Source organism: Telmatherina bonti, assembly GCF_933228915.1.
Source record: "Telmatherina bonti genome assembly, chromosome: 24".
In the NCBI taxonomy this organism is placed as follows: domain Eukaryota; kingdom Metazoa; phylum Chordata; class Actinopteri; order Atheriniformes; family Telmatherinidae; genus Telmatherina; species Telmatherina bonti.
In genome coordinates this window covers 14,142,574-14,163,845 of record NC_136633.1, presented here as the reverse complement: position 1 = coordinate 14,163,845, position 21,272 = coordinate 14,142,574, and the positions used below count along the sequence as shown (strand labels likewise).

General features: G+C 40.2%; 1 protein-coding gene across 2 annotated transcripts; it reads left to right on the top strand.

The window, feature by feature from the left end:
- Window positions 1–19,176: 19,176 nt before the first annotated feature.
- pou3f3b (POU class 3 homeobox 3b) lies at window positions 19,177–20,934 on the top strand (the record flags this gene model as incomplete). 2 transcript variants are annotated; one of them, XM_079264168.1, is made up of 2 exons in its annotated part: window positions 19,177–20,412; window positions 20,836–20,934. In XM_079264168.1, 2 exons carry the CDS (start codon window positions 19,210–19,212, stop codon window positions 20,932–20,934), a joined length of 1,302 nt encoding a protein of 433 aa, XP_079120294.1. The 2 variants fall into 2 exon arrangements, with proteins under 2 accessions (XP_079120294.1, XP_079120293.1); XM_079264167.1 differs by having other exon boundaries at window positions 19,210–20,421.
- Window positions 20,935–21,272: the final 338 nt, after the last annotated feature.

The window sequence follows — 21,272 nt, the reverse complement described above, 5'->3', positions numbered from 1 at the left end:
TCTATGGGGATTTGCTCTGTTTTGGAGCCCCTAGTGGATGAAGGGGGAACTGCAGTTTTATACACTTCCGCATAGGCTTCACTTTTTACCGCCACAGGTTGCCGCTTGGGTTTAAATTATAAAATAGGAAAGTTATTTTGTTGAATTTTTTAAGGCATGTTGAACATCTTAGAGCTCATGAGATTCATATTAGTAGCATCGATGGAGATGTGAAAGGACAGCAGAACAACATCAAGCATTGGACCCTCATTTCTTGGCGTTTTGCAAGCAAGGCTGCAGGTTAGCATCCTCTGCCATCTACTCCTCTTCCTCACTTTGCCATTCACTAGTTAAACCAATCTGAAGGTAGTCTCTAAAAAGCTGAATCGGACTAGTTTTTATTATCTGGTTTGAAGCAAATGAACAAGACTGTGTATTGTTGCCACAGGGGGCAGTAGCCTATATGCAGTTTACGCAGCATACTCCATTTACGCTCTGTTCATCTCTACTTTAATAATCTTTGAAATTATATCAGAATCTATCTCAGAACATAAGACTCAATTTCACAAGAGTATTAATTTATTAATTTATATTGCCAGGAACAACTGATGCGTCAAGTAATTAGGACGGGAATCAGATTTCCATTCTTTTCCATTCTTTTTTCCCCACTGGTAAAAATATTTTCTTAGTCACGTCTAAATGCATGTCAGATTTGACTGGAGTTTATGACTAAATTAAAAGTCCCTACGAAATTGTAGCAAGACTGGAAAGTGGATTTTCTCACTTAACAAAGTACATTAATATACCTAATGCTAAAGTAATGATGTACTGAATGCAGACAACATCAGTTTCAGAGCAACACGTGCTGCTGCTCTTGTGCTTCTCTTGTTTTTAGGGAAGTTCTTCCTTGTTTGAACAAGACAAATCACATTTGGCACTCATTACTGCACCGTGTTTCTGAGGCACAATACTCAGGCTACTAAATTGTCCTGTCTGCAGTCCAGCAAAACTACATCAGACAAACTACTTGTTTATAAATTGCACTACTTTCATGGACTGATAGTAAGAGAATTATTTCTGTCTGTTTTTATTTACACATGATTCCTTCCTTGATTACATTATCCATATATGAATTGTCATGATACTGTTCATGCAGTTATTATCATCAGAGCGGCACTCCTGTGAAATGATGAGCTCATGCAGGGATGTTGTGGGCAGACAACCTTCCTCAGAGTATAAACTGAGGTTTGCTGCAGAACATGACATAATGAAGCACTGCAATGAAATTCTACCTTGAGCAAAGCACCACCTGTGTGGGTGTGAGTGGCCTTGCAATTACACCACAGTTTTACAGCCATTTCTCCCTTTCTCCTGTCTGTTCAGTCTTCAATTTAGTCACATGGGAGGGTTCAATACCTTTTTCAATGTAAATGTTTTTCATATCAAGTTGTAATTTAAAAAAAAAAAGTTCTCTTGTAGTTTTCAACAGCTCTTTAAATTATGCAAATATAACATCAGATATGTTCTTATATACATGTTAAACTATGTCATTACTTATTGAAAACTAAGCCAACACTAAATTAAATGATGTTTGCAGCATTTGTTTCTTAACATTTGAATTAGGTTGAAGTCTGGAATCTGGACAATTAAAACACCTCATTTTTCTCTTTTGAAGTCATTATGTTGTAACTTTGTTCCCATGTTTGGGATCTCCGGCACATTTAGCGGTCAGACAGATGTTCTCACATTTAACTTTAGAATACTTCGGTGTACAGAGAGCTCTGTCTTTATTCAAAGACTGCAGGGCTAAAAAAGAATAAATAAATAAAAAAGCCCAAATCATCATCCCTCCACCGCCATGCTTGACAGTTAGTGCTCATTTGTAATATTTAGTTTTCTCCAAACATCTCCACTTTGGTCTGGTTTCTCCAGACCAAACTTAAGTCATGTTCTCATGTTCATTTTTAGAATGAAGGTTTTCTTTTGCAACTCTTCCAAACAAGTCATACTTGTTCAGTATCTCTGTGTAACAGCACCGTCATGAAATGTGTCATTTACTGTGTAAAGCTTGAAATACATCTTGCTTTTGGTTTGTTTTCTTCCCCGCCTTTCTCTGAGCATTGCACATCTCATCTTGGGCTCAACTTGCTTGGACAGACACTTTTGGGAAGATTGACAGCTTGCTTAAAATTGTAGCGAATGGCAACAACGATTGTAGCTCTAAGATAATTGCTGATGTCTTTCCTCCTTGGCGTCTTTTTTGGTAACAAACACCTAAATGCTACAGAACTGCTGCGCTACAGGTCCTCACACTACTTCTTATGCTCCTAATTCCTGTGGAAGCAATTAGGGTGTATTTAGTTTATCACACAGGTTGTTTTTTTTTTTACATTTTGGCTCAGCTTTGGTTAAATAAGCAATGACACTGTGTGTTGAATGTTTTTTTTTTTTAAATCTGAGGTTGTCTTTACATTGTTTAAACCTGATAAAGACCACATCTATTTTTAAAATTATTTTATTGAACCAAGATCCTTTAATTTTTAGAATTGTTTCTGTATTATGCAGTCACGATTAATCCTGTTTAATTGCTATCTTTCCCTCTGTGGAGTTTGCAATGAGCTGCATTTCCATCTCTTTCTATGTCTGTGTGTGTGTCAGTGAATCTGTCTTTTTACCTCTGGGTCTACGAACTAAAGAGGATCCAGCTGAAACAGACAATGCTGGCCTTTGAGTATATTTCGAGTCCTGTTGTCCCCTTGAGTTCCCTCTTTCTCCATCTGCGTGAAATTGTGCTCTAACTCTCTATGCGCATTGGGTGGATGGATTGATGGATAGATGAAGGTGGAACCCAGTGTCTGTGGCAGTGGCACGGAGAGGTGAGGAGGTGCAAGAAGAACACCCCCCCTCCCCTTCCTCCCTCCTTCGCTCTGCTCTTCAACAATAGCATTTGCATATTTTTATACTCTGTCTTCCTCTGCATCTCTCTCTCTCTCTCTCAAAGAAAACAGCCTGAAGCATGAATACTCCAGCAGCAGGCATGCAGAGGAAAACGGAAGCTGGGGAGACGGCGCGTCCGCTGTTGCTGGCGGAGAAAGATGGTGCCAGCACACACGCGGTTCACACTTACACACAAGGCGCCCTTACCTCTAGAGGTTTCTACATCAGAGGGGGAGGAAGGGGGACAGAGATGGGCATCCCAGGAAGACCAAACTTATACTATGAGTGTTTATGTGTGTGTATAAAAGGACTGTGGTTCTCCTGAAAAAGGAAAAGACAAAGAAAAAATCAGAAATTACAGCAATATATCCACTCTTTGTGAATAAACTAATTAATTAATAAACAAATATTTCACCTCCAAGCATGCTTATTCAATCAAAATTATAAATTTGGAACCTTTAATGGTAATTCCTCTTGTTATTGTGGCATTTTTGGCATTTTTCACACTACATTTTGGAGGATTTTTATTTTATTCTATACCAGCCATAGTTACTTTTCACAAATACTTTACAAGAAACACTTTCTTTGGTCAAAACTACATCTATTTTCTTGCATGCAGTGGCGCTGTCCTCTGATTGGGCCATTCTGGAAGCTATCTGAATGTTTGCTGCAGCCTCTTTTAGTGTTATATACTGTTGTTTAACTTTGCATGTACTCATTTTAACAGGATATTATGTTGATAAAACAGCTGGATAAGAATGTAACACCTACAATTAACCCACAAAAGATATGCTATGCAAACAACATGCAGCTTTATATTTCTGATTTCTGATGACTAAAGCCCTTAACAACCGTTACAGCTTTTTATATATTAACCTACAGAAGGCAGAATTTTCTACATGTAGGGTGACCATATAATCCTCATCCTTCTTCAAAAAGAAAGAAAACTTATTCCTGCACAAATGCTCATGAAAAGAGCATGCAAAGTTTGTGTCCTTCAGATCACCTTTTATTTATTAAAAATAAACTCTTTTTAGTGTTTCTGCTTGGTTTTCAGAGTTGCTTTTATCCTCAGGCTTTCTCATGGCAAATTTCAAATTAAATTTACAATTAGAACCAGAGCACATGCTGAACCGTCCTGTTTCCGCTGTGGTCAACATGTGGATCGGTCTACCTGAAGTCCAGAGGACAGCTGAGATCAGTCTTTTTTTTCTGTCTTTTTTCTGTTTAGTCTTTTCTCTTGAACCCTCTACTTCCACCACTCACATTTTTATTTCTATTTATTCACTTTTCAGGAGACAGCACAGATTTTTCCTCTTCTCCTGTTTGGCTTCTAATTGTCATGACATCTGTGTTGTTTGAGTGGGGTGTTGGTGTGTGTGTTTGTGGTTGGGTGTGTTGGTGATTTTATGCTTGGTTGTTTTGGGAGTCTGAATGCATCAGCTCGTTACATTTAAGTGAATCTGCGACCATTTTTGTTTGGATAGCAGTCGGGGAGATTCATATCATCCAAAACTGTTTGTTGAAGTTTCTATGAAAAGTATCTTATAAAGGAAGTTTAATTAATTGATCAGTTGTGTTAATGAGAAGAGCCACAAGTGTTTTTTTTTGTTGTTGTTTTTTTTGTTTTTAAAGAAATACGTGAAGTCAGTTTCTCACAGAAAGTTTTTGTTTGTTAGTTTATTTGTTTTGTCTAATAAATATTCATGTGACGTCAACATATTTATATTTGGAGTAATAAACACAATCATCAGTATTTTTTTTTCTCTGTCTGTGTTTATTTCTCTATAATTCAATTTTCCAACAGACTTATATCCAACAACAATTTCACTTCTAGCAAACTGAATCTGTAAGTTCCCTTTTTCCCCTTTATTTGTAATCTCATTTCTGTTTTTGAACTCATTGCACATTTACCAGGAATTTGAACCTAAGGTTTCTTTTTTTCTGCTGTTTTTTTCACTATATTTGCTTTGTATATATTTTGTTAGTCTTGTACAACATTGAAAACAAGGACACACCATAAATATGTAATTTTAATAAAGCCAATAAATTTATTAAAAAGAATTTCAGCACTCTTATATATCTATATACCCATCCTTACAGCATAGGTATATGCTGGAAGGATGTATATATATATATATATATATATATATATATATATATATATATATATATATATATATATATATATATATATATATGTATATATATATAAATATATATATATAAATATAAATATATATATATGTATATATACACATAAACATATATATATATATATAGTAGGTTTTACATGTGTCCTTGCTTCAATAAACAAGATTCAATTTGAATGAAGTTCTCGACAAGCCTGTTAATGTCCCATTAATTTAACAAAGGTGTGTTGCAGCAGCAAACGGCAGGAAGCAACCCTTAATAGCCACAAGCAGATATCCCTAAATGACTTTAAATTTTTCAGAATCTGTTCTTAATCATTCATACATTTAATATTTAACCATTCACACATGCTACTTTTAGTTACATAAAAACTTATTTGCAAAATACCAAATTTCCAAACACAGTTTGTGTCCACTGGTTCTTTGCTTTGAACATGTTTCCAGTTTGAAGAACCATTAACTCAAACAATATGTGCTGATCGCTGCTCAGCCGTAGCTGCGTACAGCTAAGAAATGTCAACAAGAGAGACTGTGCTGCACGTAAGAGAACAAAACAGCACCACCCACACAGTTTGATTGGCAGTTTGCTTTTAGAAAGTGCAGTGCAGGGATACAGTACAGCAGCAGCGAGCCATGGACGAAGCTGAAATTAATCTTCTTTTTCTCCTCTCCTTATCAGAATTGATTTATTTTCAGTGCTAATGAATCTGATATAGGATAGTGCAAAAGAATAGCTGTTGCCTAATGAGAGCTGCCACTGAAATCTAAAAAAAAACCAGACATTTTAAGATGGAGCTCAGGTCTGACACAAACTCCTGCGGATGTAGTTTTATCTCCACAGAAGCCTTAAAGACACACTGCGATTAGTGAGGAAACAGCAGCATTACATAACAGTGCCATTCAGAGTTTTAGCTGGCAGAGGACGCGCGGTGGAGGCTAAACTAGAGTTTCTGTGGCAGATGCTGACGCTGCAGCGAGACGTGTGTTAGTCATTGTCGGGAGGATTTGTTTTTTGGGCACTAATCCAGAGAAGGGGTTTCAGACAAACACAGCCATGCAAAACGCAGAGGACTGAATTTAAAAACAGTCGCCAACCACAGGCGTCACCGCAGAGAATGCTTTGCTAAGCTTTCGTCTCACACCTACACTGTGAAGGTTACATTCGGAGGATAACTAGATGCACAGCACTGTGCACAGGAGAGCTGCGTGTAATTTCATTTTGCATGACACCCTGCATTATCTAAAGTTCAGGCAGACAAAGGAGGCGTCCCTGTGGAAGACCTTGATTTGGCAGTTGTTGGAACATAGTGCAAGCTTTCAGACTTTCCCCGTTTCGACAATCAGCAGTGATATGGTTTGAGGCAATATATATAAATACCAGCATGTGTGGTGCCATATGCCGCAATGAAAAGTTGTGTTTTGTCCCTAACTGGTGACACATGAAGCGCTGAATGTGACACTACCTTTCACACTGTGAAAAATACTCAGAAGATGTGAAAATGATCTATATCAAGGCTAAAAATTCTCAGAAGTGCACTTTTAATTTGATTCTGCTCAGCTAGAAAACACACACCTAAATGTGCCATGCGTATTTAGTACACATGCTCACCAGTTACGAGAGCTGGCAACCAAAAGCTAAAAGCTGCTGAAGGATATTTGACTTGACAGTGCATGTTGAGGTAATTTTCCAGCATGGACGAACAACAAAGTTCTATTGTACTCCATTCTGTGCTTCATTGTTTATCCCTCTAACAACTCCGTATTTATAGTAGCTAAAGATACCCTCAACATAAAAAAAACTGACCAAAGAGGTTTGTAGACTAACTCCCCCCACCAGCTCAGTGACATACAGTGTTTCCTAGTCTGGTTTTGCTAACGCCTTCTGGTGAGTAATGTGCGGTGGGTGTGAGCTCAGAGGGGTCGACGGCCAGCATGCAATCTCCTCAAAGCCGCTTTTGTGATGGTGCTGGCTTGAACGCTCACACCAAGCCTGGACAAAGAAGGTGGGAGGAGATGGTGGGGGGGGGGAGCAGCAGTAGCCCTCTAAATCTTGAAGATTGTGCATCAAAGTATGCTCAGTCATACTTCCATAAACACTTTCACAGTTGTCACATTTCCAAATATCACGTCTGGTGTCTTTACTTGAGATTGTCCAATGAAGAAGAGGTTGTGAAGAAATTTGTGATTTTTATCAAATACCATAACCATGAAAAACTTGCAGCAGTGAAGAAGCGTAATTAACCCTTAATTTTGTTTGTCAGTTGCTGAAAACTTGACGTAGATTAGCATAATACTTGACGAGACACTTCAGCTAACGCTGCTTTGCTACAGTAGCTAGCATCATTAACTTTTACACTCTAAAGCTATTATCATTGGTATGTTTAAACACTCTGGTCACATTCCTGGGTATAAGCTACATTAAAAGCCTTGCATCTTGATACACTATCTGCTATGAATGTAAACATCTTCTTTTCAGAGACATAAATATGTGATTTTCTTGTCTAAACATAATCAAATGAAAACTGAAAACTATATCACTTTTTTATTTTATTTGGAAGCATAAGCAACCTTTTCACTTCGAAAGAACACTTTTACTACTATACATTAGAATTTTAATATTTCATCTTTTTGCGAATAATTTTTTGTCAGTATACCATCCTGTTCCAAGGCTTTTATTACTAGCATGCTATAGAACCCCAATCTTATTTATGGGTTAAATTTTGGAGGAAAATTTGCAATCCTGATACCGTAAATGCTATGAATCAGAACCATGTCGTTTTCCTAAACCTCACTATGTGGTATTTTTGCCTAAACATAATCAAATGATAACTGAAAACAAACTGTATCACTTTTTTTTTTATTTGGAAGCATAAGCAACCTTTTCACTTAAAAAGAACACTTTTACTACTATACATTGGAATTTTAATATTTCATCTTTTTCAGACCTTTTTCAACCTAACTCTGTGGTATTTTTGCCTAAACATAATCAAATGATGACTGAAAACAAATGGCTGAAACTCATTTGTTTACAGCAACAAGTATTAGCCACCTTTAAAGGTTGTATTAGCCACCTTTAAAGGTTTTTATTTTTGAAAACTGACTTACCTTTTAAAATTTTATTGACTTTTAAGCATCCCATGTTTTCAACTGATATTCCCAAACCCTCAAAAAATGGTAGTGACTAAGCTTTCCTGACTCAATTTTCCATAGGGAACATAGTAAAACATGGCTTTTGCACCAATGATGTTACATTAATTGTAATACCAATCAAGCTCCTGACTTTCTCTCTGGCTACGCAACATTCAGATAATTTATAACACATCATAATATTTAGCACACATATCCACATGGAGCAACAGCAGACCAAAGTATAATGCTCAACAGTTGCTGTTTTAGGATATGTTGTAGAAGTTACAGAAGAAGCTGAAACACAAAACAATCAGAGAACAGGAGAACCACAACTAATAGCTTGTATCCCATTTTATAAAAAGCAAATACCCAAACAGTAAAGTATAAAATGTCTGGGAAATGTATGGTGTACTGAACTGTCACCCAAAAAGTCTGGTCTTTTGGTTTGTGAAGTAATGGGTCAACTGGGAAAAGTCAAATACTAACTAGATCAAACTGAGCATATCATAACCTGTTGTTGCAGAGTCAGTATAGTTTAACTAATGTGGCAAGCATGGCTTTTGTGTTTTCTTATGATTTCACGACCATTATTGTTTTTTGATCATGTTAAGGGACATTTATTGCTTTCTTTGTGCTTGAATATATACTAGACAAACACATAATAACCTAATAACCTACCTCAATGGCCAATTCATTATTTTCAGATCTTAAAAACCCAACAATCAACGCAACATGGGAGGAATTGGTAGTCGCAGGTATAGATGCAAAAAGGCTTCATGTGATCCTTTAAACAACCAGCACGGAAATTAAGGTTTTAATTTCAGCAATAGTAATCTGCTGTTACAAAAGAATAATCCAACCAATAACGCAATACTGTGTACTGTGAATGCTATTACTAATTAAAGTATCTGAACTGGGAAGTCTGAACTTCCTGCACTGTCTTCAGCTGAGTTAAGTTCCATTGCTGTATTATTATATTATTTATTATAAGTTTAATAAGCTGTGATGAACTGGAGACCGGTCCAGGGTTTACCCTGCCTCTCGTCTGATGATTGTTGGGATAGGCTCCAGCTTTCCTGCGACCCTTTGCTAGACCAAGCCGTTTATAAAATAGATGGATGGATGGTGTTCTTTGGATGGAAATAAATACATATTTTTCTCAAATTTGACTATTAAGTTAATAGTATTTAAACCTGCTTGTGGATGCAACTGTACAAAATAAACCAAGATTCAGAGAAGTACAGTTGAGTTATTCATGTCTAAAAGGTCAGTGCAGTTAGGCTCACAACTGAAACTCAATGATGTCTGTAATAAAGACATACATACAAAGTAAATCTACTGTATGGAATCTACTGTATGTTATTCTTAACCGCCGCAGTTAGGCTAAATACATCCAACATGGCTGAAAGAGGTTTGTTGCACCACCCAAATATCCTCAGTTCTAATTTATACGCCTGTTTCTAGTTTACCTAATTTGTGTGGATATGTGTGTGTTTGTGTGTGTGCAGATGCTGTAAGATCAAGCAGAGGAGAAAGGGGAGGAGGGAGGCCCATCGAGAAGATGTATGTAAACCCATTTCCAAACAAATGGGCCTGACTGCACGGCAATGCAGAGAGGTGTCATAAGCGTCCAGCGTGCATAATGCCCATATGAATCAAGACTTCCCAGCTGCTGAACGTGACCACACAAGCTCATGCATGAATAGCACATGTCAGCCATATCATCAACAACAGTCGCCCACCCCAACGGCGAGGCAGCGCTCTGGAGTCCAGAGTGTTTGTTGCTGTAGTTGCCTTGAAGCTAAAGCTAACTAGCGACACATTGATGAAGCCTTTGGATTAGCCTTTGGAGGCTAATCAACACTTTTAGGTTTACTTTTAGAGATATTCAACACTATTCTAGCAACATTGGTCTCCTTTTATATCAACATAAAACACTCATCCTTTATTCTAAAGTCATTTAGAAGACACTTTTATCCAAAGTGACGTACATATATACACCAATAGGCATGTCAGGGGGCAACTTAGGGTTCAGTGTCTTACCCGGGGACACTTTGGCAAAGTCAGGGGATTGATTGGAATCAATCCACCAACTTTCAAGCTGAAAGACAACTGCTCTTCCTCCTGAGTTACAGCCACCCTATTAAAACTGACTTGTGTTTGTGTAGCTACAGAAGCAGGCAGTGTGATTCTAAAACACGTAATTCCTTTTAAGATTTTAAAACTATTCTACAGTTTTCCAGATCAGCTGTAAAATTAAAAAATTGGAACCAATAATTGTTGTTACTCCCTGTTTTAGATCAACAACCTTACCCAGATATTCTACAATGCTATAAGATGATTTACCATGAGGTGTTAGTGTCAATATTTTGTAGGAAACACACTAAATTAAATGCTAAATCCCTGATTTTGTCTTTGAAAAATTTGAAAAATAGATCCAATCACTCAAAGGCCATTCAGACTAAAAAAAAAACTATAGCAAACTGTACTTATTTCAGTTTCCAGCACTCTCATAATGCACATCCTTTACTTTCCCCTCCACCCAACCTGCACTGTTCCCATTAGAGCTGCAGATTTTCTGCTCATTTGTTAAGCATCATGGATCATCAGACGGATGCTGGGAGGTGTTGGCTAACAGTTGAGTCATCTATCTCTGTGTGGGGATCAGACTTGCACCCTAATTCATGAATACGTAGCTTAAATACACAGATGTAGCCTTCTGAGCTCCACAAGTGGAGCATTCCTCTGCATGCAGAAGCACATGGCCCATGTGTTGTGCTCCATGATGGCAGGCGGGCTTCACCCCGAGAGGCCTGGCTCTGAGTCAGGTCCCTGCCGGTGACTCCGGCTGCCCTTCATACCCCTCCTAGCATGCATGGCAGCAACACTATATGTGTCTACAAACAAACAAATGCGCATTTGAGAGCGCGCATGATGGCTCCACTGTGATGCAGCAAGGCCATCATTCATCCCTGTTTGGGACTGAATTTGTGCTACAATGTGGCGCCCATAAAGTCATCGAGGAGACATTTCCTCCCCGTTTCTCTCATGAATATCAAAGACGAGGCACTGCCGCCACAACAACACATGGGGGAAAAAAAAAATTACAGCCCTATTATTTTATTTGCATTACCTGTAATAGGCAACATATTGGGTGTTGTATTTATAGCCTTATCAGCACCAGCATGGCTGTAAACATTTGTTGATTTATTGGCCATGGAGGCTTTACCCAAACATCACACATAATTACTAAGCAAATAGTGGAAAGACGGTATCGGGAGTTTGTCGCTGCTTGTGGGTTTTCCATCGGATTGACGCGACTTAGCAGCGAGAAAGCAGGCAGCTTTGGTGTTGGAGTTTAAATGTATCCATCACAGATGGAGGATCTTAGGGGCCGGGTTTTTTTTTGTTTGTTAGTTTGTTTGGTTTTTTTTAGGCTTCTGGCTCGGACCCAGACATGCCTATAGCCTCAATGGGGAATCAGAGAATGGCTGTTATTTGTACAGCTCTATATCCAGAGTCACTCCTGTCGGGGATTTGGTTAGTGTTGTTTCTCTCTCTCTCTCTCTCTCTCTCTCTCTCTCTACCTGAACACTTGTTTCCATCCAATTACGTTGTTTGTCTTCTCAAAGACCCTTCGTCCTCTTCCTCCTCCTCTTCCCCTTTACATTTCCACAAAGTTAGATAGAACTAGATCCACTAAGTTGTAAAAAAAAAAAAAGCTAGAAATAAATAAGAAGTGGTGTGGGAAGGGGTTACCCTAGGTGTGCCCATTCTTCTGTTATCCAATTTTACTGGGATTTGGAGTGATTTGCGCCTGGCTCCCCGAGGGAAATAAATACTTTGATTAATGTAATCCTGGACAGGGAGGTGCCACAACCCTCCCTCCAGCTTTCTCTCTATCCTCGGGGACCGCCACTGTTTAACAAACAAAAACAAAAAGCTGGGACTGTGGAGTGGCGTGAACAGAGTGCCACAAATCAGCCTACTGAAGCAACTCCATAGATTTGATTTCTAGCGGATTTGCTGTGTTTCATAATTACTCGGCTTAATACATAATATCATTCTTGATTAGCATGTGTAACGTGGTATAAAAGAACAGAAAAACACCAGCGACTGATCTGCATAAACAATAAAAATGTGGCTTATTTTGATGCCACTCCTGGAGGCGGGAGGGGATGCAGGCATGGGTCCATACTGTTTTATGTTTGTATGTGTGTGACAGAAAGAAGGAGGGATTTAGAAATGAGTGAGAGCTCCCAATGAGCAATGGGTGGAGGAAAGGGACACACAAACTCTCACCTAAACACACACACACACACCTTGTCTTCCTCTGATTCAGAAAGCTGCACTTCAGTCTATCTTTGGCGCCCATCACTCACCTCCTCACCAGCCGGCACTACATTGGTTTTAATGCTGTTTATGTGTGTTTTAACTGCATTATTTAATCCCAAATAGAAATGTCTAACCTTCATTTTCATTATATTACTGTACAAAAGTTTAGATCACCTCTCATTTTTTTTTATATTTCTCTTCCAAGCAGCCAGATTTTCTTGCACTCTTAAATGAATCAATAGTTCTCCAGGTTCGCTGAAGATCTTTCAAAGTTTTTCTGCTATTTTCTTTGCTCATTTCCGGTCCAAACCTTGTACCTGACTCTTATCAGAGCAATGTGTTCACTTGTTTATGTACTTACCACTAATTTATGACTCATTCAAGTATAAAAAGCCCCTAATTCGAGAGATAAACGATTGTTTTGTCAACACATAACAGACAACTTAGCAAAAAAATCCATTTAAAATGTGATCTTTTGGGACTTTACTATGAAAAATGACAATTTGTCTAACAACAAACAGTATTTTTGCACTAACAAGAAGATAATCAATCCACTATTAGCCAAAAAAAAATAAAAAAAACTCGTCAGATCTCATTATAACATGCAGTGTTTCCTTAAAACAAGTGGAGAAACTAGACAAGTGGAGGACAATGGAAGGGGGTGTGAGGCCCAATACTTATTTACAGCAGAGTAACAGGATCAGAAAGTGATAGAAGAACAAATCCTGGACCTGAGACATGCATGTGGACCTGCTGTTACCCAGCGCCTCATCAGAAATGGTCTCTGTAAGAAAATTCTCTTAAGAAAAGGCGGAGGGTCTGCCAAATGAGGCAAGTAGTTGGCCAAAAACAGCCAACATCCAAAGAAGAGCTTTGGCAAGTCCTCAATGAAGTCATAAGACCTATTAAAGACAATACAAGCTCCTTACAATACAGTTTTGTCTTATAGTTTCACACATTAAGTGATAGCACATATTTTCTGTTTTCTTAATAAATGAAAGGCTCTAAACATGCTCACATTGCCTTATTCATATTGTAAATTAAAAAATATATACATAATCATTCTAAAAAGAAAAGAAGCTAAAGAAATTTAGTCTAATTTGCACTTCTATGCACTGAATTGCTTTGCATTCAGTTGTTCGAAACACATATTGCAAGTCCAAAAGAAGCTGCAGCTCAAATCAAAATCCCCTGTGATGACATTCTGTTTTATTTATAATCCCAAATCAATAACCGTGCTGGTGCATGTGTCAACCATCACTGCAGGGTCTTGTGATACCATGAAACATCTGATCTGTACCTGCAAGTTGGAGCGTTTACCAGCTGCAGGCCTGATACAGGAGCAATTAAGCAGTGGAGTGAGAGGTTGTTGGAGGATATTAATAAAGAGCCTCTGTCTCGTTTGAATGGGCTGAGAAGCGAAAAAAAAAATCCCATTCATGTCTGAAATTGAAAGCATGTTTAAAGCTTCCGCTGATATTCACTGCAGCTCATTTAATTAACGGTATACATTATCATTTAAGTGCTGCAAGTTGGATTTAAATCAACGTTTGGCCTGACACACTCAACGTATGTCGGATTAGCGGCTGGACCGAGGGGAAGCAAATAAATTATGATGCCCACAGGCAACTTTAAGTATGCCATAATTATAAAAAATAAAAAAAATAAAAAAGCGGCAGGAATTGCATCAATTTTAATCTGAACGTGGCTGCAGTGGCAGCTACAGTGCACCTTCTGAGGCTGTAACATAACTGTGTGTCAAGTGTCGGCTGGAGAAAACCAGCCTTCAAGGAGGGAAGACAACAGATTAATGCGCGCAAATTGATTTTCCTTCATTTTGGTGTTATTTTGGGATCAAATCGCCTTTAAAGGCTCACTTTCTGCTGCTGGTGAGGTTTTTATAAAAGTTACTGGTGCAGCATAACAGAAGGGTTGCATATCTGCTCCTGCTGGGGCTGACGAGGATGAGAAAGAGCAACACTGTAACACTGAAAGGCCGCAGAGAAATTCCAACGCACCAAAACTGATTCAGTCTTGTCCAGATTTGCTAACAATTCCTAAAGTTGCCGGTTCTCATATGTTTCCACAAAGAACCTGCTGGTTCATACTTCCAGTATGGCTTGCAGGCTGCTGCAGATGGTGGCTGGCTTAAAACGTGGCCTGTACGGAACCATTTGCATATCAACTAGACGGTTGTGACAAGCGGGTTTCTTTAGTAAATATGGTCATAAATATAGTTTTAATTACGAGCAATAAGATTTTGAATAGAAAAAAAAAAGTAATTCCGAATTTCATTCCCATTTAGGACGGAAGCTAATCCAAGCATCCTTTTTTTATGCAGGTTTTGGCAACTAAAATTACAGCAGGTGATATCTAAATACAGTCTTGCTATTCAGGCATTAACTCTGCTGGTGAAAGCAAAAATACAACACTAGGAGAGCTCCCATTCCCCTTTAAATGAGTTATTTTAAAGGAAAAGTAGTGACCCAGTTGATTTCATAAAAGATAGAAATATAATAAATAAAAGTGGAAGAATTTTTTTTAATGCCATAAATGAAATGATTAGTTATGCTTAGAAATACGTGTGAAGGCGACATAAAAATGTGCAGATTTTGCAGCTTAAGCTCCATAAATGTGCAGTATTTGCATTACGAGTGAGCGCGACACCTGGCGGCACGTGCTCTTCTTTTATCTGTGTTTAAATTCACCTCAGCCATTAGTTCCACTCAGAAATACTGACATTAGCTGGATTTACAAGCCCATAAACCGATGGATTCGTTTAAATCTTACATACATGGCGATAAATATCCACGTTTTGACTTAATAAACTTGTTGTTTTTTTAAAAAAAAAAAAAAAAAAAAAAAAGATAAACTCATTTAATGTTTCCATTGGGAGTACTGGCGTTACTGTAACGCGTTACTGGCCAGCACTGGTGCTTTTCATGTGGACTCCAGTGCACAAACATACAGCTTAATGCGCCCAGTATCCCCCCCTCCTCTTTTCTATTGGGCTCACCATGACTACCGGCTGCGGGGTACAGAAATGCAACTCCCCATCAGTGAAGGAGAACCCGTGAGAAAAGAGGGGGTGAAAGGGGGAGTTATAAGGAGCAGCAAAGAAACTTCGCTAGCAATTCCAAATTCCCGGTGATCAGCTTCAGAAAAGACGCTAAAAAAAAAAAAAAAAAAAAAAAAAAAAAGAAAAAGTTGTCGCACATTTTGAAATCATTTCTTTTTCCAAGTTGTCTGGGTTCCTTTCGGATCATGTCACCAGAAAGTATCATTTCTCATTTGGAGCAATCTTGGAAAACCTCCACAAAAAAGATACAAATAAAATCCAAACTACTGGAATATGAACTCTTATCAGCGCCATAAACTTTAAACAAACTTTGCAGAAGATCGATTTATATTAAAAAACGATTTGCTGTTGCCAACACGAAGCCTCTGGAGGCTTCAAGCGAGTAGTCTCCCCGTCTCTTTCTCCCCCTCTCTCTCTCTCCCTCTCTCTCCCTGTTAAAAATGTGATTGATTGCGCTTTTCTCCGGTGGACATTCACTACAAAACAGCGCAGCTTATCCATCTGCCCGCTATTTATGTGAAGAAAAGCTGCAGGGGGGTGAAAGAAAAGACTGCGCGTGGAAATAAAAAACTACCAAAAAGGACAGAGAATAAAAGATACCATTAGCAAATGGTTTTAAAATCTAAGGTATAAGAGCAAATCGTCGCAAAAATGTGGACTGAAATGTTATTTACAGGCGGTTTCAACTGGCAAGCATGCGCGAGGAAGAAGAAATAAACCTTTTCAGATGGCTGTTGACTTACCTTGTGTCCAAGAAAGGGATGATTTAAAAAAAAAATCGTTTCTCTTAAGGTCATAAGAAGACTGAAAATGGTTATCTCCGTTTCCTACGACTCGCTGCTCCCTAAGATTTTCTTTCCTCTGCCTCAACTGAGCAGGAGCCCTCCTCGGCTCCCGCTATTATTTTCACTAAAATATATGAAAATTTATGCAAATGAAAATCAGCACTAACTGTTCGTCTCTTGTTATAGTTGGGGATGATTTTTTTTTCCCTCTCCCCCCTTTTCTTTCAGTCTCTCTCCTTTTTTTTCCCTCTCTTTGCATACAGAATAAATGAATCCCCCCCCCCCCCCCCCCCCCCCCCCCCAGACACACACACACACACACACACAAATATACACACACACATACACCCCTCCAGCAGGGAACTTTAGGACCTTTTCTTTTTTTTTTGTATAATAAGGAAATAAATAAACACATCATATATCAGAGAGAAGTGTTTGCATCACCGTGCGGTGATTTTGGGGAAGGGGTGGGGGATCCCTGAGCTGGCTTCTGACTCTCCTTTCATGTATCTACTTTTTTTTTTCTTTCTTTTCTCTCTTTTTTAAGGTTTGCCTCGTCTTCTTCTGCGTGTGTCACGTTTCCACTGGCCGCCTGAGACGCCCTTTCAAAGCACGCACTGTGGATTTGAACAGCAGTCATTTAGACAGAAATCCTCACTGTATATTAATGAAAAGGGGGGGGGGGGGGGGGGGGGGGGGGGCGGCGGGGGCATGGCTCTGGACCCTAGCCTGCCTATTCAGTGTAAACAAATCCACGAGGCTCCCTTTGGTTTTGAGCCCAGTCCAAATTAAATCTGCTGGGATGTGAAGAAGAAGAAGAAGAAGAAGAAGAAGAAGAAGAAGAAGAAGAAGAAGAAGTAGTTGTGTGGTAATATTTGCCCTTGTGTAAGTAAGAGTCGTCTTTTTTGGTGTGGGGAGCTTATGAGGTAATGTTTGGGGGCGTGACATGTGGCTCTAACCTCGTGTTACATGAAGTTAATCCTGTCAGAAAATCACCTGCTTTTTTTTTTAGCCAGGTGGGATCCTGGTATCTATACATAACAAAAGGCCCCATTTATTCATCTCTGGGGTTATATGGTCATCTTGAGGGATGCTTCTACATCTCTGGATGTTCTCTCTCTCTCTCTTAAATATACGTTTCCAACACCACCAGACTCCCCCCGTCCTTTACACCCACCCCCAGGGACTGCTCAATTTGCCCCTGTTTTAGTTGCCACTTTCTTTCCCTGTCACCGTGAGGTTGTGTTTCCACGTGGAAGCTTAACTCCTCCTGATGGCCAGGACTTCAATAGAATCAAATAACATTAAATTGTTATTTTATTTATTTAAATGGTACATTTTTTTAACACATAATGTGCCCTATTTCACCATAGACCATATGGAGTTTTACCCTTTTTTCACATGGATGCCCCAGTGGGGGATCGAACCCCAAACAGTCCCTGCAACATTACACAGTCTGGTCATTTAAAGTGTTGCCAACAGGTCTACAATCAAATAACATCAAATTATTATTTTATAAATATATATATGGTACATTTTAGCACATGATGTGTCTTATTTCACCATAAACTACATGGAGTTTTACCCATTTTCACATGGATGCAACAGTGGGGGGGTCGAACCCCTAACAATCCCTGCAACATTACACAGTCTGGTCATTTAAAGTGTTGCCAACAGGTCTTAGAAATGAGATAAACATGCATGTTTCTGTGTGGGTTATGAATTTATAAACAGAGGGAAATAACTCACAAATAAACTTTTTATTCACCCCCTGTTTGTGTACTACTACCTCAGTACTATTTACTACCAAGTTGTACTCCCCGTTTTTGTTTGGACTGCAATTAAAAATCAGCCAATTGGAACAGCCGGAAGGAGGGCTCGTGCGCCCGGAGCCACGGCTGGCGAGATCTGCCAATCATGCCCTGGGTAACCAATCAATGCGCACGCACCGGGAGGGGGGGAGAAGGGGGGGGGGGGGGGGGGGGGGGGGGTAAACATCGCGTCTCCTCTGGCTTGTGGGTGAGGAGGAGGGAGGGGGAGAGGGGGTGGGGCCACGCGGCCTGTCAAGGATAGAGGTGGGGGGAGAGATATAGAGAGAGAGGAGGAGAGAGAGAGCCAGCGAATGAGAGGAGAGGCTCGCGAGCAGCGCCGCGCACTGTTCTGCTGGATTGTACTTGAACGGGAGTTTGCGGTTTGGCAGGTTTATATACATCAAAACAGAACAAAGAGGCAGAGCTATAAAAGAAGCGAGGGGAGAAAAGAATAAAGCGAGGGAGAAATCTCTGCCACTGAATTACAAAAGAAGCGAGGACTCTTTGCTAATGTTTTTCCACATCCAAAGGGGACATAAACCTGGACTTTGTACATTGTGGAGAATTTGGGTGGCTTTTTCTTTTTCTTTTCTTTTTTTTTTGTGCACCACAAGTTTGTTTGGGACTCCGCTTTCTCCCCTGTATATTAGAATTTTAATGCAGCGAAACTTTTTCGACACGGACTCCACATGGTTTCAAAGGGCTTTTTGAACAACCTGGAATTTTACTCGCAGATGTCCACGCAGAAGTGTGTCCACTAGAATGTTGTAAATGCGGATTTTATTCAGCTTTCTGACGCTGTTTTTGAAGCGCTTTTTTTTTTTGTTTGTTTGTTTTTTGCGTCTTTACGCATGGTGTCTGCCAAAAGAAAACTACCCATACTTTTAAAGTTTGAATAATTCATGAGATACAATTTGCTTGCTCGAAAGAAGTGACTGTAAAGAAAAGGGTAGGGGGGGGTGGGGGGGTTATCCACAAACATATTCATAAGGGTTGACGGAATGGCCACCGCCGCTTCCAATCCTTATCTACCCAGCAATAGCATCCTCTCGTCCGGATCCATTGTGCACTCTGACTCTGGAGGTGGTGGCATGCAGCCTGGTAGTGCTGCGGTTACCTCCGGGTCTGGGGGTTACAGGGGAGACCCTTCGGTTAAGATGGTACAGAGTGACTTTATGCAAGGCGCAATGGCAGCGAGCAACGGGGGACACATGCTGAGCCATGCCCACCAGTGGGTGACATCGCTTCCTCACGCCGCAGCGGCCGCAGCAGCAGCCGCTGTAGCCGCAGCTGAAGCAGGCTCTCCCTGGTCGTCGAGTCCAGTTGGGATGACTGGAAGCCCGCAGCAGCAGGACGTGAAAAACTCAGCCAGAGACGATCTGCACACGGGCACCGCGCTGCACCACAGGCCGCCTCACTTAGCCCCTCATCAGACTCACGCCGGGGCTTGGGGGAGCACAACTGCGGCTCATATCAACTCCATATCTGGGGGACAGCAGCAGCAACAGTCGCTGATCTACTCTCAGCCAGGAGGGTTCACTGTGAACGGGATGTTAAGTCCTGGCAGCCAGAGCTTAGTGCACCCCGGGCTGGTGAGAGGAGACACCCCAGATCTAGACCACAGCAGCCACCACCACCACCATCACCACCAGCATCCGCATCACCAGCACCACGGCGCCGTCAACAGCCACGACCCGCATTCGGACGACGACACGCCGACTTCAGACGACCTGGAACAGTTCGCCAAGCAGTTCAAGCAGCGGAGGATCAAGCTGGGCTTCACGCAGGCGGACGTCGGCTTGGCTCTTGGCACCCTTTACGGGAACGTTTTCTCTCAGACGACCATCTGCAGATTCGAGGCACTGCAGCTCAGCTTCAAGAACATGTGCAAGCTCAAGCCTTTGTTAAACAAGTGGCTCGAGGAGGCCGACTCGTCCACGGGAAGCCCCACTAGCATCGACAAGATTGCGGCGCAAGGGAGGAAGCGAAAGAAGCGCACGTCCATCGAGGTGAGCGTCAAGGGGGCTTTGGAGAGCCACTTCCTAAAATGCCCCAAACCGTCGGCGCAGGAGATCAGCACCCTGGCGGACAACTTGCAGCTGGAGAAAGAGGTGGTTAGAGTGTGGTTTTGCAATAGGAGACAGAAGGAAAAACGGATGACGCCCCCAGGAGTGGCGCAGACGCCGGAGGATGTGTACTCTCAGGTCGGCAATGTGAGTGCAGAAACACCGCCCCCCTCCATGGACTGCAAAAGAATGTTCAGTGAAACATAGAAAAACAGCACACAAGAATATTTTATATGAAATTAAACTGATTAAAAACAAACAAAAAAAAGAAAAAAAAAACACAGACTATCGTCAAGATAGCCAAATTTTTTTTTGATACTGTGATTGTGAGAATGAGACTGCAAAAATGTGTTATCTATTTTTCAACAGAAAAAAAAAACAGAAAATACAGGAGAAAAAAAAAGCAGCAACCTTTTCCTCCCTTTTTCCTCCCAAAAACAACCTTCCCTTCAGAAAAACAACAAAACAAAACAACAACAACAAAAAAAAAAAACACACCTTCTTCCAGGACCTAAAAAAATGTCTTTAACCTAAAAGGTTCCTTCTGCTTTTTTCTTTCAGGGGCATTTTTTAGTAGATTACTTAAAAGATGCAAGTGAAGCGAGCGACCAGAGGGTGACAACTACAAGTTCATTCCACCAGGTAATTTTGGCGCATTGAGTCACACCAAGAAGAAAACCAAGTATTGTTTTGATTTTGAATTTTTTAACTCTCCCCCTCCTCCTCCTCCCTCTCCAAAAAACAACAACAAAAAAAAAAAAACAAACAAGAATTTTACTCCCCTTCATTATCCTGTGTTTGATTGAAGAAACAAAGGAGCGGACATTTTGTATATTTACAAATGGGACTTGAACGCCCCTTTTTTTTCTTCCCCAACATTTTGAAGAAAATGTGACATCCATGAAGCTTCCATCAACAATTTTTCCTTTCCTGAGATCTTTCGCTTTGACACACACACACTTGGAGGATTAGGGTTGTTTTTCTCCCCCATTTTCTCC